Source organism: Podarcis bocagei (genome assembly GCF_964188305.1).
Source record: "Podarcis bocagei genome assembly, chromosome: 1".
NCBI classification, from domain to species: Eukaryota; Metazoa; Chordata; class Lepidosauria; order Squamata; family Lacertidae; genus Podarcis; species Podarcis bocagei.
Genome location: NC_138125.1, coordinates 79,838,088 through 79,850,378, shown reverse-complemented (window position 1 = coordinate 79,850,378; position 12,291 = coordinate 79,838,088). Strand labels below are relative to the sequence as shown.

The window sequence follows — 12,291 nt, the reverse complement described above, 5'->3', positions numbered from 1 at the left end:
CACCTGGACAAAGGTTCACCTGTCATTAAAATAAAGCTTCAAACCATAAAATATCTCTCACACAATTAGATTACATTTTGGGTACCACTTCAGTTTTTCTTCATGTGACAAAAGTATTGTTAAAAAAAGTTTTCCTGCAAGGGGTTGCTTTTAAAATGAGGTCCCCGCTGCTCTTTCTTTTTAAAGTGCAAAAAACTAATCCTGAAGATTGTGCTTCTTAAAACACTAAATCATTGTTTGATTTCTACTTCAGAAATACCAAAGCACATCAGTGCAGATGTTCCAGGCCTTGACAGAGAATCTGTAGTCTTATGGTGGGCTCAGACATGTGGTGGCAGCGGCGGCAGCAGCAGCAGCAGCGAGTCCTTTAAGGCCTCCTCTTTCAAAGTGGCATTTGGTCATTTAAGCAAGACAGACATTGCAATAGAGTTTAAAATGATGATTAGATGTGAAAGTAAACAAGGACTTACAGTGATGAAAAAGCAGCATGAAATGAGGCAAATTAAATTATTAGATGCAGCTCCTATTATAAACCAGTTCCAGCAATTTCTTTCTGTTATTTTGTGAGTCAGCACCATCAGTCCAACAATCAGTCTTCTAAAACGTAATGATTCTAACATTTAATTTTCAAGATAAGCAAGGAAACCATGCTTTAAAACCCCACATTCTTCAGGCCTTGTTTTCATACGATGAAAAAGTAAAAAGTGCCATATTTTTAAAATAAATAAAACACCTCCCCCTGCTAACTCAAAGGGTCCAACAACAGGAGGGCCAGATGTAAGACAAGAGAGGGGCTCCTATACCTTTCATATTTGTGTAGAAGAGGGAATGTCACAACAGGTGCAGCTTTCATAACAATAAACATCTGCTGATGCTTCCCTCTTCTACTATTCAAGGTGCAGAGTTCCTTTCCTCTTCTGCGTCTGGCTACCCTAGCCAACAGTGACATGGGCATTCGGAACATTTAAGACATCTCCAAGGGCAAATGTAAATAGCCACACCATCTGCATACCTAATTCATTTCATTTCTTTGGAATGGGATATAGGAAGTATTGAGGCGCAGCAACAAGAAGACAAAGTCCAAGTTGCAAGAGGGGGGAATGTCTCTTAAACATGCTATCCTCCAAAATCAGACTGCCCCACCCCCTCCCCCCCAAAAAAAGGAATTTGCAAAACTTTAATAGATTTTTTAAAAAATATAAAATATTTCCCTGCAATGTTGCAGGCAGCACTGTGTCAGCACCCGAGAAGCAGGAAATAAAAATAAAGGGAAAATTACCAGAATTAGCATTGATTTTGATACTTAGGTTACTTTGCTCTGATGGAAGAGTAACTGTTGAAACAAACAGAAGAAAACCAGGCTTCTATCTCTGAGAGAGAACATAAGAGATATGGAGAGCCCTGTGGAGGTTAACAAACCACCTTCTGCTGTCAGTTTTGGTTTGAATAGGAAAACTAGCTGGCACCCTTAAAAAAATTATCATTGCAGGCCAGTAAAGAACTGGTATCTGAACTGGCGTGAATATTGCATAATTCTTTGACTTCGGTGCAACTGAACCTCAAGAAATGTGCAAGATTATTTCCACTGATTTCAGCTAAGCTAAGTCTTTCTACGCCATCTGGCATTTTGCAGTGTTTACAGCCACATCAGAGATCAGCTTTCCCTAAGTAACCCTTTGGCATTATTTGTGCTCCCAGAGGGAAACAGGAAAGGAATACAGGTACAGGTCAAAACACAGACAACTGAAACACTGGGTGGAACAGCAGCATTACCAGCATCAACTAGGCTGATTGAAAGGAATGTATTACTGGGTTGGGGTTTTTTTTGTTTTAAATCCAGCAAGATTTTTTATTAAAAAAAAATTGATCCCAAAATTATTCAGTTCTTCCCTATCACAATGGCTCAGCTAGTTCGCGACACTGGACAGCACTGTGTTTCCACAGATGCAGCTCCTTAGCAGTTGAGTGCACATCTGCAGGGAGTACATTTCACCTGCGCACACTCATTCAGGAAGGCAGTCCCTTTCACAAATTCTAAATACAAAATGTGCCTTTCCCTTTCCCCTCCTCCTTTGATATCCAAAGAGTTCACTTCAGTCCAGCTAATTTAGGAGAGGGATGTTTAGGAGACCTACATGAAAACAAAACATTTTATTTCAGAAATTACCCGCCTTTTCGAATGACAAACTGGCCTCCCTTTAATGGATAGCAGCCCCTTGGCTTCCCCAGAGGCCTGAAACCAAGAACGGGTGGGGGTGGGGGAGAAAAGTCCTTTGCTCTTTCTTGATTTGTTGGTCATTCTCCCCTAGCCAAGAGGAGAAAAAGAAGGTCTGTAAGACAGTCTGTGCTAACCAGTGTCTTTTGAGATTGATAATTAGAAAGGAGATATGCATAATCAGGTATCTTCCCTGGCATAATGGTGAGGCCATGTTGACTGGAGGGGGGGACTTGGTTTGGAGACAACATTCATTCCCCCCCCCATTACTGTTTTAACTCCTTGTGCTGTTGCTCTGATAGCATGGTGACAAAGAATACTATGATGAATTCCAATTGGATGGGGAGAGGTGTGAGGGGTTAATCCCGGCGCATTGGAAGCTTGTCTAGGAAATATTCAGCAATGCCGATGAAATACACAACTTGTGCAATACCAAAGAGTGGGGCGATGACCAGGGCTCTGCAATATGCCCCCTTCAAAAAGGCTGTGGGGCCTTCATTCCGCCAGATTTTCCTAAAAAGGCACACAAAGAAATCAGATGAGACTACGTGTGTTCACCACAACTCCCATTTAAGTGTTGCCAATCAGAATATCTGTTACTTCAGTCATGCCCGCCCCATTTTGCTTTAGAGCACAGAGTTATCTATAACAAACAGGCTTTCCCACATGAGCAGCATACTTTACAAAGGCATTTCAAGTACAATGAAAAACCAATTTCCTGCTCATCTCAATGGCTATTTGGCCAGGAATAGCATAAAAATGGTTATCTGCTGCGAATTTCATTCACATATGTGTCAGTCTTTGCCCAAACAAAGCTCAGACTAGGTGATTTTCACATCCTTGTTTGGGACACACAACACTGGGTGGGTTTCCAGGCTTGCTTGTAGTGGATTTTAAGAACAATGCAAAATAAATGATGGGAGAGGTGCAGGCAGCAGCAGTTGTTGGGGAGGTGTCTGACTTCCTGGCGATGGAGTTGCTGCCACTTAATGGCTGAGAAGAGTGGGAGGGACCAGGCAGTGGGGATGCCAGCAGTGTGTGGTTGCCCCTGTGGAGCCAATCTTGCACTCCCGCCAGCGTACCTGCACAGCGCCAATGCCCAGGCCAAGCCCCCTGCTGCTTCACCCTTCCCCATGCTGCTAAGTGGCAGTGACTCTGGGAGCTCAGATGGGCAGTGCTGTCCCTTCCTCCCAGTTGTTAATGGATGCAGGATGAGACACACTTCAAGGTTGGAACCTATCAACGGGCCCAGTTAAAAAAGCAAGGGCCCTGCTGGATCAGACCAAGGGCCTATCTAGTCCAGCACCCTGTTCCCTGCAATAGTCAACTGGATGCCTATGGGAAGTAAGTCCACAGCTGCCTCTCTTCTACTGTCGTTCCCCACATCCGCTGGCAACTTGTGCCTACTATGGCGTCTCCAATCTTGGAGGAAGTGTATAGCCAACAAGGCAAGCTGCCATAGTTACTATACTGTATTTCATTCACTATATTTTAATAAGAATCTCACAGTTTTATCAAAGTGGATTTGGATACATCCAGCAGCAGCAGCCCCCACAAGAAACATGTATCAAATTCATATATGAGTAAAATTCTGTTTTTATGCCTGCAACACAATCCTTTTGTTGGTAAGCCTCTGTGTTCACTGGTATCCTTGGGACAAACACCCAGGTTTCGCTGATTGCTGATCACCCTCAAAAGATCAGTTACCTGGCACAGTCTATGATCCCTGAGTATGTGTCCTCGTTGACCCCCCTCTGCAAGGACTGCAATCTTGTCTTGATTACTGGGGAAAGAAGACAGCAGCGTTAGATACAATCAGTGCTCTGGTCTGTATCTAATTAATTTCTCCAGGCTTCCTTTAGCTGTTTAGGTATATACAAGTATCCCAGCACTGCTAAGCTGGAAGAGATTTTTATGACCTCCCCTTTTACAACTCTCTCTCCATGAACAGATTAGTCTTTATCATCTGGACATGCTTTTTACTAAGCTCTTCATTTGCTTCTGTCATTATGATGAAGCCGCCTCCCTCCTTTAACACATTATGCTGCACCTCTACCACATTCTGCATCAACTGCAAGGCTCTTAGCCTCTGACTATCACAAAGAAGTGGGACTCTGCCACAAAATCTTGCAATGCATTTCTGGTGTATGAGTGCTACCTGAGTCTGTGGCTGATGGGAGCTATTTGCTCCCTAGAGGGTTCAGATGTTCCTTTGTTAAGGTGTAGTACCCAAGGGCTCCCTTCTTCAAGGAAGAAACATGCTTTAACAGGCTACAGCGCTGGTTAGCTCAGGAGAGCTGTAAGCCCCCTCATTGCCTGGAGGATGTTCTCCCCGCCCCTCAATCAAATGGCAAGAGATCAGGCAGAGATCACTTCTATATCTGACATGCATTTAGCATCCCTTCAAAGATAATCTGTAGTACAGAATTTCCCCTTCCTACAAGAAGGGCCTGTGGCTGGCTGCATCTCTTCAATTCTCTTTCTCAAGTGGAAAGTATACAAACCTCCACTAGCTGGAACAATCAGGATAGCAGCTTCTCTTACTGTGGTACTGGGTGCTTTGCAACTTAGATCTTTTGCCCCTCTTTCTTAACACTGCTGTAGTCCACTGCATTATATGCCAGCTTGCCTCCTGTGACACTGTGCCTCGTGAGAACACAAAAACACCAGGGCTCACACTCTTCCCTCAGTTTCCCCCTGTCCCCAACTCTTCTGGTGAACCTCCCCACATTTCACACCCACAGCACCTTGACTGAACTTTGCTGCAGTACCTACCATCACAAGGATTCACTGCTACAGCTGCTGTGCTGCCAGCCAGGCACCCAGCAAGGAAGGACACATAGAATGGAGCCTTGACATCCGGGGTTGTCTGCCCTAGTTTGTTCAGGTTTGCAAACAATGGAAAATAAACAATGGAAAACGGTACATCCCTGCAGAAGGAGAAGCAAGACCATGAGGGAAGAGCTCTTTCGTTTAGTCCTTTAATACCAAGCTGCCCCATGCCAATTGTAAGGGGTGGGTAGTTGTGCACAGAAAGACGATTCCCCTTTCCATAGTTTTCAAATGCATCAGATATTTCTCTTTCTACACTGTTCTCATTTAGTACTATGAAACTCCAGTGCAGTGTATCGCCATCTCCCTCCCTTACCCACTCTGTCCCCATCCCTAACTGAGTCAATACCCAGGGAACAACATGTGTTCCTATTCATTCCTTGTTGTTACCCCAGACTACTGGGCACCATTTGGATTTTAGGTCCTCCAGAGGGCCTAAAGGGGTGCCCTACCTTAGCAACGTAGCGCCAAGTCCCTTATAAAGTCCTGCGATGCCTTTGCTCCGAAGCAAGTCCCTTGTGATTTGCATTGCTGTCGTCCGTGTCTCCACAACAGACTCTGCTGCCCCAGCACCAGTGGAAGGGTTTAACTGAGCCTGTGCGGCCATTAGCTTCTTCTGAGCAGCTGAAGAGGAATCAAGACAGAGTTGTCATTTACCGCAATAAACATGAATGCAGCATGCAAGTTACAGACAATGACATAACATAAATGTCTTGCTTCTGACAGGAGGATGAATAGGCCAGCCACAAATGTAATGACCTGAACATTGCTTAAGGTCAGTTGTACTGCCCTCTGATAAGTCACTAGAAACTGCCTTTATCCAGTTAAGTTGTGCTGTTGAATTTTAGCTCTAAGTAAAATATTTATGTGGCTGTCACACCATATTCTCTGAGCATATCACAGGATTTAACACACAGTGCACTCCACTGTCATATATATATATGACAAAGCATTTACCCAGAGATCTATGCAGGCTGTTCACTTCTTCTCCCCCAAACTTCTTCCACTGCACTTCTCCTATTTTATCAGAAGATGGAGCCCATGTAAATCCCCTGAGCTAATATATTTGCTCACATAGCCTCTGTTGCAACTGAGCACTAAATCCCAGTATTGTGCTGCAGTGAGAATCTTTCTGCAGCCTTCTAATTTAACACATTAGTAACAGAGGATTTGAAGTACAACTGGAAACTGGTAAGACAGAAAAAGATTCAGAGGCAAATGGGCGATCAGAAGCAGAGGGAGATACTAAGTCCCAGCAATGAGTGGTTGTTATTCACAATAGTCCTATCTAACAGGATATTTATATTTGAGCTTTTGAAAACAAACAGCGCTGGTGGTTCAATTCTGTGGTTGCGAAAATTCCCCACTGAACTCCTCTGTGCTAAGCAGTTCCTGCATTATTAGAATTCATTGTCAATGCAATAGATAGTGATTATCATTAAGCTATCCCCTCTCCCAACTTACACACACACACACACACACACACACACACCTCTTTCCCCCTATGATCCACACCTGTCAACAGAAAAGATCCAGTATTCTAAATTTTGTCCTGAAATTTACTTGGGGGGAAATGAGACAACATAACAATGGTAGGTAAGGTTGTTTGGGGCAAGAACACAAGTTCTTAATGCTTAAGGGCTTTGGCACACTGCCAGACCTTCTAACTGGGGTGGAAACAGAAAGAAAGTGTCATAGAAAAAACACACCATAAGGGGCAACTAATCCTCCTCCCTTTTTTGCATTAGTTATCCAGTTTAATAATTCACAAGCTGAACACAAGCTATTGTTTTACCAGCCTCCTCTTCCCTATACAGATATCTAAAGATACAATTTCAGGCTCTCTCACATCAGGAGAATGGAAAGAGAACAACTCATCATTTGGCTCACAAGGCTGAGGTCCTTCCCAGTGATGTAATATATCCTGGAGCTACTCAGGGAAAGAACGACTTCAGTTAACAGAACTGCTGAAAGGGCTCCGAATCCCTAAAATTTATTAAGGTATATATTGTATATTGTAACCGATTATGTCATTATGTTGTGTTCTAATTATACTCAGTGGTGTGCCCCACATTTTACTGATTCACCGTTGATGGCCTTTGGGCTAAGCAATAAAAACTTAGTTTTGGATATTTGTATATCACCCCTTAATAAAACCTGATCCCAGCACAGTTCAGTCCTATTTCCCTCCCACCACTGCCCTCCCATCATCTGCAAAGCCATGGGAGACATTTTCTGTTGCTGCATGGGCATGGTGAGGAGAGAAGAGAGACAGGTGAGGTACCAATTCGGCCTGCATCCTGCAGCTGGATTTTGAGCATCTCCATGGGAGTGGTGACAATCACCTGGCAGGTCCCTGCCCCACAGCCAGCCAGCATTTCCTTAATCAGGGTCAGCTTCTTCCTGACAAAAAGATAGGAAAGAGAGGGAGAGGGAGACAAAGAAAAATCAGCTGATTGACCCCAACTGGGTTAACCTGCCGCCAGGCTTGTTTCTCTCTGTGAGAAGCCCTGTCTCTGTCACTTATGGATCACAGAAGGAACAAACCCTGGGGAATGTTAGTCATCAGACATGCCCAATTTTGACTTGATTGGTAATGAATGCAATGCAGAAAAAAAGGCCGGAGGTAACCAAGTGACTTAAACTATCCAAGGCAGTGAAGAGACACTCAAGAGAAACAAAAAATGGTGTTGGATATCCAGATGCACAGTGCTGAATAATACACCACCAAAGACCAGCTTTCACCACAACCAAAGCCATTCTTTGGTGAGAAAGTCTCCCCAAAAGCTCAGGGAAATGCAGAAGCTTTGCTTCTGATCCAGTGAGCATCTGTTGCCATTGTGCTCCTACGAAAGGTACAAGCAAGCGAAACAAGTATAATCCCCCAGGCACTTAGGCAAGCAAGTGCACATCCAAAGAAAATGAAATTGTAAACACTGCAGGGGAGGGGTGCAGCAGAGAGAATTTCCAGTTGTGTTAGTATGGACCGGGCAAAATGTGAAGGTTTGTGGTCAACATGGGGCTATTCAGGGGCTCGTCTTGCAAATAAAACCTCTCTGATGGCAAGCAATTCATCTATCCCTGATCTCAGATCCCCAGCAGTAAACACAGAACACATTCAACTGCTTTCTTCAGTTCTTCTCATAATGATTCATCCTCTGTCCAAATATAAGACATATAATCCACAGGCAGAACCGTCACTGTCATACCAAAATCCATTGGCCAAGGGGAGAAAGCAGGAACTATGAAGGAGGAAAGCTACTGTGCAGCAGTGGCTTGTGAGGGGATGTGGGGGAGCAGAAAGGCAATGCACCCACCAGAACAAGCATAGGACAAGTTGAGCTGAGCTCTGGAGCAACTGTAGCCACCCCAGGGCTCCCCCAATCTTGCCACCACTGTGATTTTATTTAATTGTATCTATTTTTATCTATTTTTTGTTTTATGGTGTAAACCACTTTGAGACTATGTGGAATAAAGCAATAACATAAAGTTGTTGCTGGTGTTGTAACAAAGTAAATAAATAAGATGTTCATTAGGTTCTTTAAAGGCAGGGATGGGGAGCATTTGGTCCTCCAGGAGATAATGGTGTTACTAGACCCCAACTCTCATCATCCCAACCATTGGCCGTAATTTCTGGGACTGACAGGAGTTGGTAGTCTAGCATCATTGATGTCTGGAGGGCCACACCTTCCCCACCACTCTTTACAAGGGATCACAAACTGGACAGCCTAAATAACCAAGTGCCTAAGATAGATCAAAGGCAAAACAAATCAGAAAGAATTGGAGATCTGAAATGACCTGTCCACTTTTAGTCCCTTAAACCTGCAGGATATTAAACATCTCATTTATAATGGGAGTCCATTTAAAACAAAACAAAAAAACCACATGACACTTTGCCTGCAGTAGAAAACAAAGGCAGAGTCCTGCATGTGCATGTGGAGCTGTATCACTGGACCACGCTCTCCTGCGCTGCTTCCTATTAATTTGCAGCATTAAGGCAGGCAGTAAGATTTCCATTTACTAGAAGGTCACACATTAAGTGAGAGAGAGAACAGTTTCTCACTGTGTCCCATCCAAATTCCCTGGCACTTTCCACTCTGGAATGATGTGATTGTCAGTGTGGTGTAGTGGTTAAGAGCGATAGACTCGTAATCTGGGGAACCAGGTTCGCGTCTCCGCTCCTCCACATGCAGCTGCTGGGTGACCTTGGGCCAGTCACGCTTCTTTGAAGTCTCTCAGCCCCACTCACCTCACAGAGTGCTTGTTGTGGGGGAGGAAGGGAAAGGAGAATGTTAGCCGCTTTGAGACTCCTTCGGGTAGTGATAAAGCGGGATATCAAATCCAAACTCTTCTTCTTATTGTCTGATGGAGCTATGCAGAATCTGTCCATGTGTTCAGCTCCATTTACTCAACTGAAAACTATTTCATCTAACCCCAATTTATCAAGAAGTTGGTAATCCTACTGGAGGTGTGGGGGAGGCGAGGTCACCTTACAACTGCTCCATTTAGACCAGTACTCAGGTTTAAGAATGGTTTAAACTGGATATCAGGCTTATCTCTATATGGCCTTTCAGGTAGCCGTCCACCTTGCTTACTTGTATTAGCAAGGTTCAGATGCCGGCTTGCAGATCCACCCATGAAGGCATTTCCCAATGGCTGCTTCCTCCAGCAATTATGCTGCTTCTATGAACAGACACATTGATTCAGCACATTATCACTAGCATCCCACAACGTATGTCAATTGCTATGATGGTCGCTTCTGACCAAATGGAGAAGCAGGATTGGCATAGATGGGACAGCAACCGTTGTACCAAACTAGGCAATCAAAAGTGAAAACCCTCCCAATATCTGGGGGGTCCTGTTAAGATACTTCCCATTTAACATCCCGCGTTGCTGCTACAACAACACTGGGAAGCTCCTGTCTAAGAAGAAACTGCTACTATTGCAATAACTAAATGTACTGCAGTGCTTTGAATTAGTAGATTATCTGACACATTGAATCCCAGCACTTTGCAATGGGAGGGATTAAGGATAAACTTATGTCATCACTTTAGTTGCCCACAGTAAGGAGAAAAACATCAGGAAGCAGCAGGCTATGTGAATTTGGTTTAAAGCCCAAAGAGATCCATATGAAGGAGAAAAAGCTCTTTACAAATACAGAAAATTCTCCAGACACAAAACTGCTCAGTTGCTGTACTTCCTCAGGAGATTTAGAACAGCCAAGGATCCTGGCCAATGGATGGCAGCTTGCCCTAAATGCTAAAGGTGCAAACGGCGGCCTGTCAAGTTTACTCCTTCCAACCCAAGCACAACAGCTTTGAAGCTTAGCATCTGTGAACCGTCAACAACTTCAACCCTGTGGAAAAAGTCAGGTAGCATAAAGTTCACCCCCCTTGCCTAAGGGAACTGCCACTGCTGAAAGCTTCCTCAAGTACTTTGTTGACTTCCCTAAAGATATAACAGAATTGCTTCAGGGAACTACAGGCAGTTAATTTCTCAGACTGCATGGCTGTTGTTTGGATTCATCCTCCTCTCATCTGAGGGGATTATAGGTGGAAGGCCGCAGTGAAGATTATTAAATCACTAAATATAGATTTATCCTTTGAGAACATAGGAAGGAATTTTTCCATATCAAATCACATTGGCGTGAAGGGAAATTAAAGAGCTGTTGACATTTTCCCCAAACAATTCATTATTGCAGTTGACTAGCTACATGCATGTGGAAGTGGAATCTGGTAGGGAGGGCCTCCATTTTCTATAAAGTCATACCTCGGGTTACAGACGCTTCAGGTTGCGTGTTTTCAGGTTGTGCACCATGCTGAACCCGGAAGTACCGGAATGGGTTACTTCTGGGTTTTGGCACTCGTGCATGCGCAGAAGCACTAAATCGCGCTTTGCGCATGCACAGAAGCGCCGAATTGCAACCCGCGCGTGCGCAGACGTGGCGCTGCAGGTTGCGAACACTGCGGGTTGCGGACGTGCTTCCCGCATGGGTCACGTTCACAACCCGAGCGTCCACTGTATTCTTTCTCCGCCCCTCAAAGCTCTTAGCCACCTCACAAATTTAGGAGAAAATGTGGATATCTACAGGGAGTTACTGCTTTAGAACTTGAAGTGTGGGGGGGGGGAGTTGGTGGCAACCCTTTGAGAAACATTCTCAGTATATATAGGGTATATGCTGCAGTCACTTTTTTGAAGGTCTCTAAAGCAAGAGACACAAACTTAATTTCTGTCACAGTGAGTAGAAGATAGTGCATAGTCTACTAGGGGACGACTGGCTTATTTCTAGCAGAACACAAAGCACCTGCTGGTTGCTGGGATATTTGCAAGAGAATACTAAGACTAGATGAATTTTAGTCTGATTCAGCAAGGTGACAGTTTCCATTTCAAGCAAGAGTATATAATCAAGATCAGTAAATACAGTGAAGTAAGGTGGCCAATACTAAATTATTCAGGGTCATTAAAACAAAACAAGATTGTGAAGAACTCCAAACAGACTGAGCTAATGGGAAGTAATATGGCAAAGCATTTCAATGTATACAAGTGTAAAGCGATGCATGTTGGGTTTTAAAAAAATATCTTAATTTCACATAAATGTTTATGGGGTCTGAACTGGTGGTGACAGACCAGGAATGAGACCTTGGTGTCCTAATGAATAGGTTTCATGAAGATGTTGACTTAGAATGCCACAGCCATGAAAAAGGCAAATGCCATGCTAGGGATCATTAGGAAAGGAAGTGAAAATAAAACAGCTGATTTCATAATGCTGTTATTCAAATCTATGGTACTATCGCATTTGGAATGCTGTGTACACTTCTGGACATGCAGAAAAGGGCAGCCCAAATTATCAAGGGGCTCCCCTATGAGGAAAGGTAATAGTATTTGGAACTCTTTAGTTTAGGGGAAAGCTGAGTAAGAGGCAACATGATAGACACTTAAATAATTTATGGTATGAAGAAAGTGGATGAAGAAAAGTTTCTCTCACACACGTAACACTAGAACTCATGGACATCCAATGAAGCAGAATATTAATTTTTTCAAGACAGATAAAGGAAAATACTTATTCACACAATGCATAATTAAATTATGGAAGTCATTTCCACAAGAGGCAGTGATGGCCTCCAAATTGGATGGTTTTAAAATTTAGGCAATTTCTGTTGCGTATTTCTGTTCTCCAAGCAAAATAGAACACAAAGCAGGAAGTGGGGTGGTTTAAAGATATCGGTTTCCCTGCTGATTTTGAT

The 12,291-nt window shown here is 43.7% G+C and overlaps 1 protein-coding gene across 3 annotated transcripts in view; it reads right to left on the bottom strand.

The window, feature by feature from the left end:
* Nucleotides 1–1,819: 1,819 nt before the first annotated feature.
* Nucleotides 1,820–12,291, bottom strand: part of SLC25A22 (solute carrier family 25 member 22) — a 66,787-nt gene continuing 56,315 nt past the window's right edge. For 2 of the 3 annotated variants that reach the window (XM_081203302.1, XM_081203303.1), the window contains 5 exons: nucleotides 7,332–7,450; nucleotides 5,500–5,671; nucleotides 4,991–5,145; nucleotides 3,923–3,998; nucleotides 1,820–2,728 (listed from right to left, as the gene is read on the bottom strand). In XM_081203302.1, the coding sequence (XP_081059428.1) occupies nucleotides 2,575–2,728; nucleotides 3,923–3,998; nucleotides 4,991–5,145; nucleotides 5,500–5,671; nucleotides 7,332–7,450 (676 nt within the window). In that variant the 3' untranslated portion in view covers nucleotides 1,820–2,574. The remainder of the gene's footprint in view (nucleotides 2,729–3,922; nucleotides 3,999–4,990; nucleotides 5,146–5,499; nucleotides 5,672–7,331; nucleotides 7,451–12,291) is intronic. The other variant, XM_081203304.1, reaches the window with a different exon arrangement.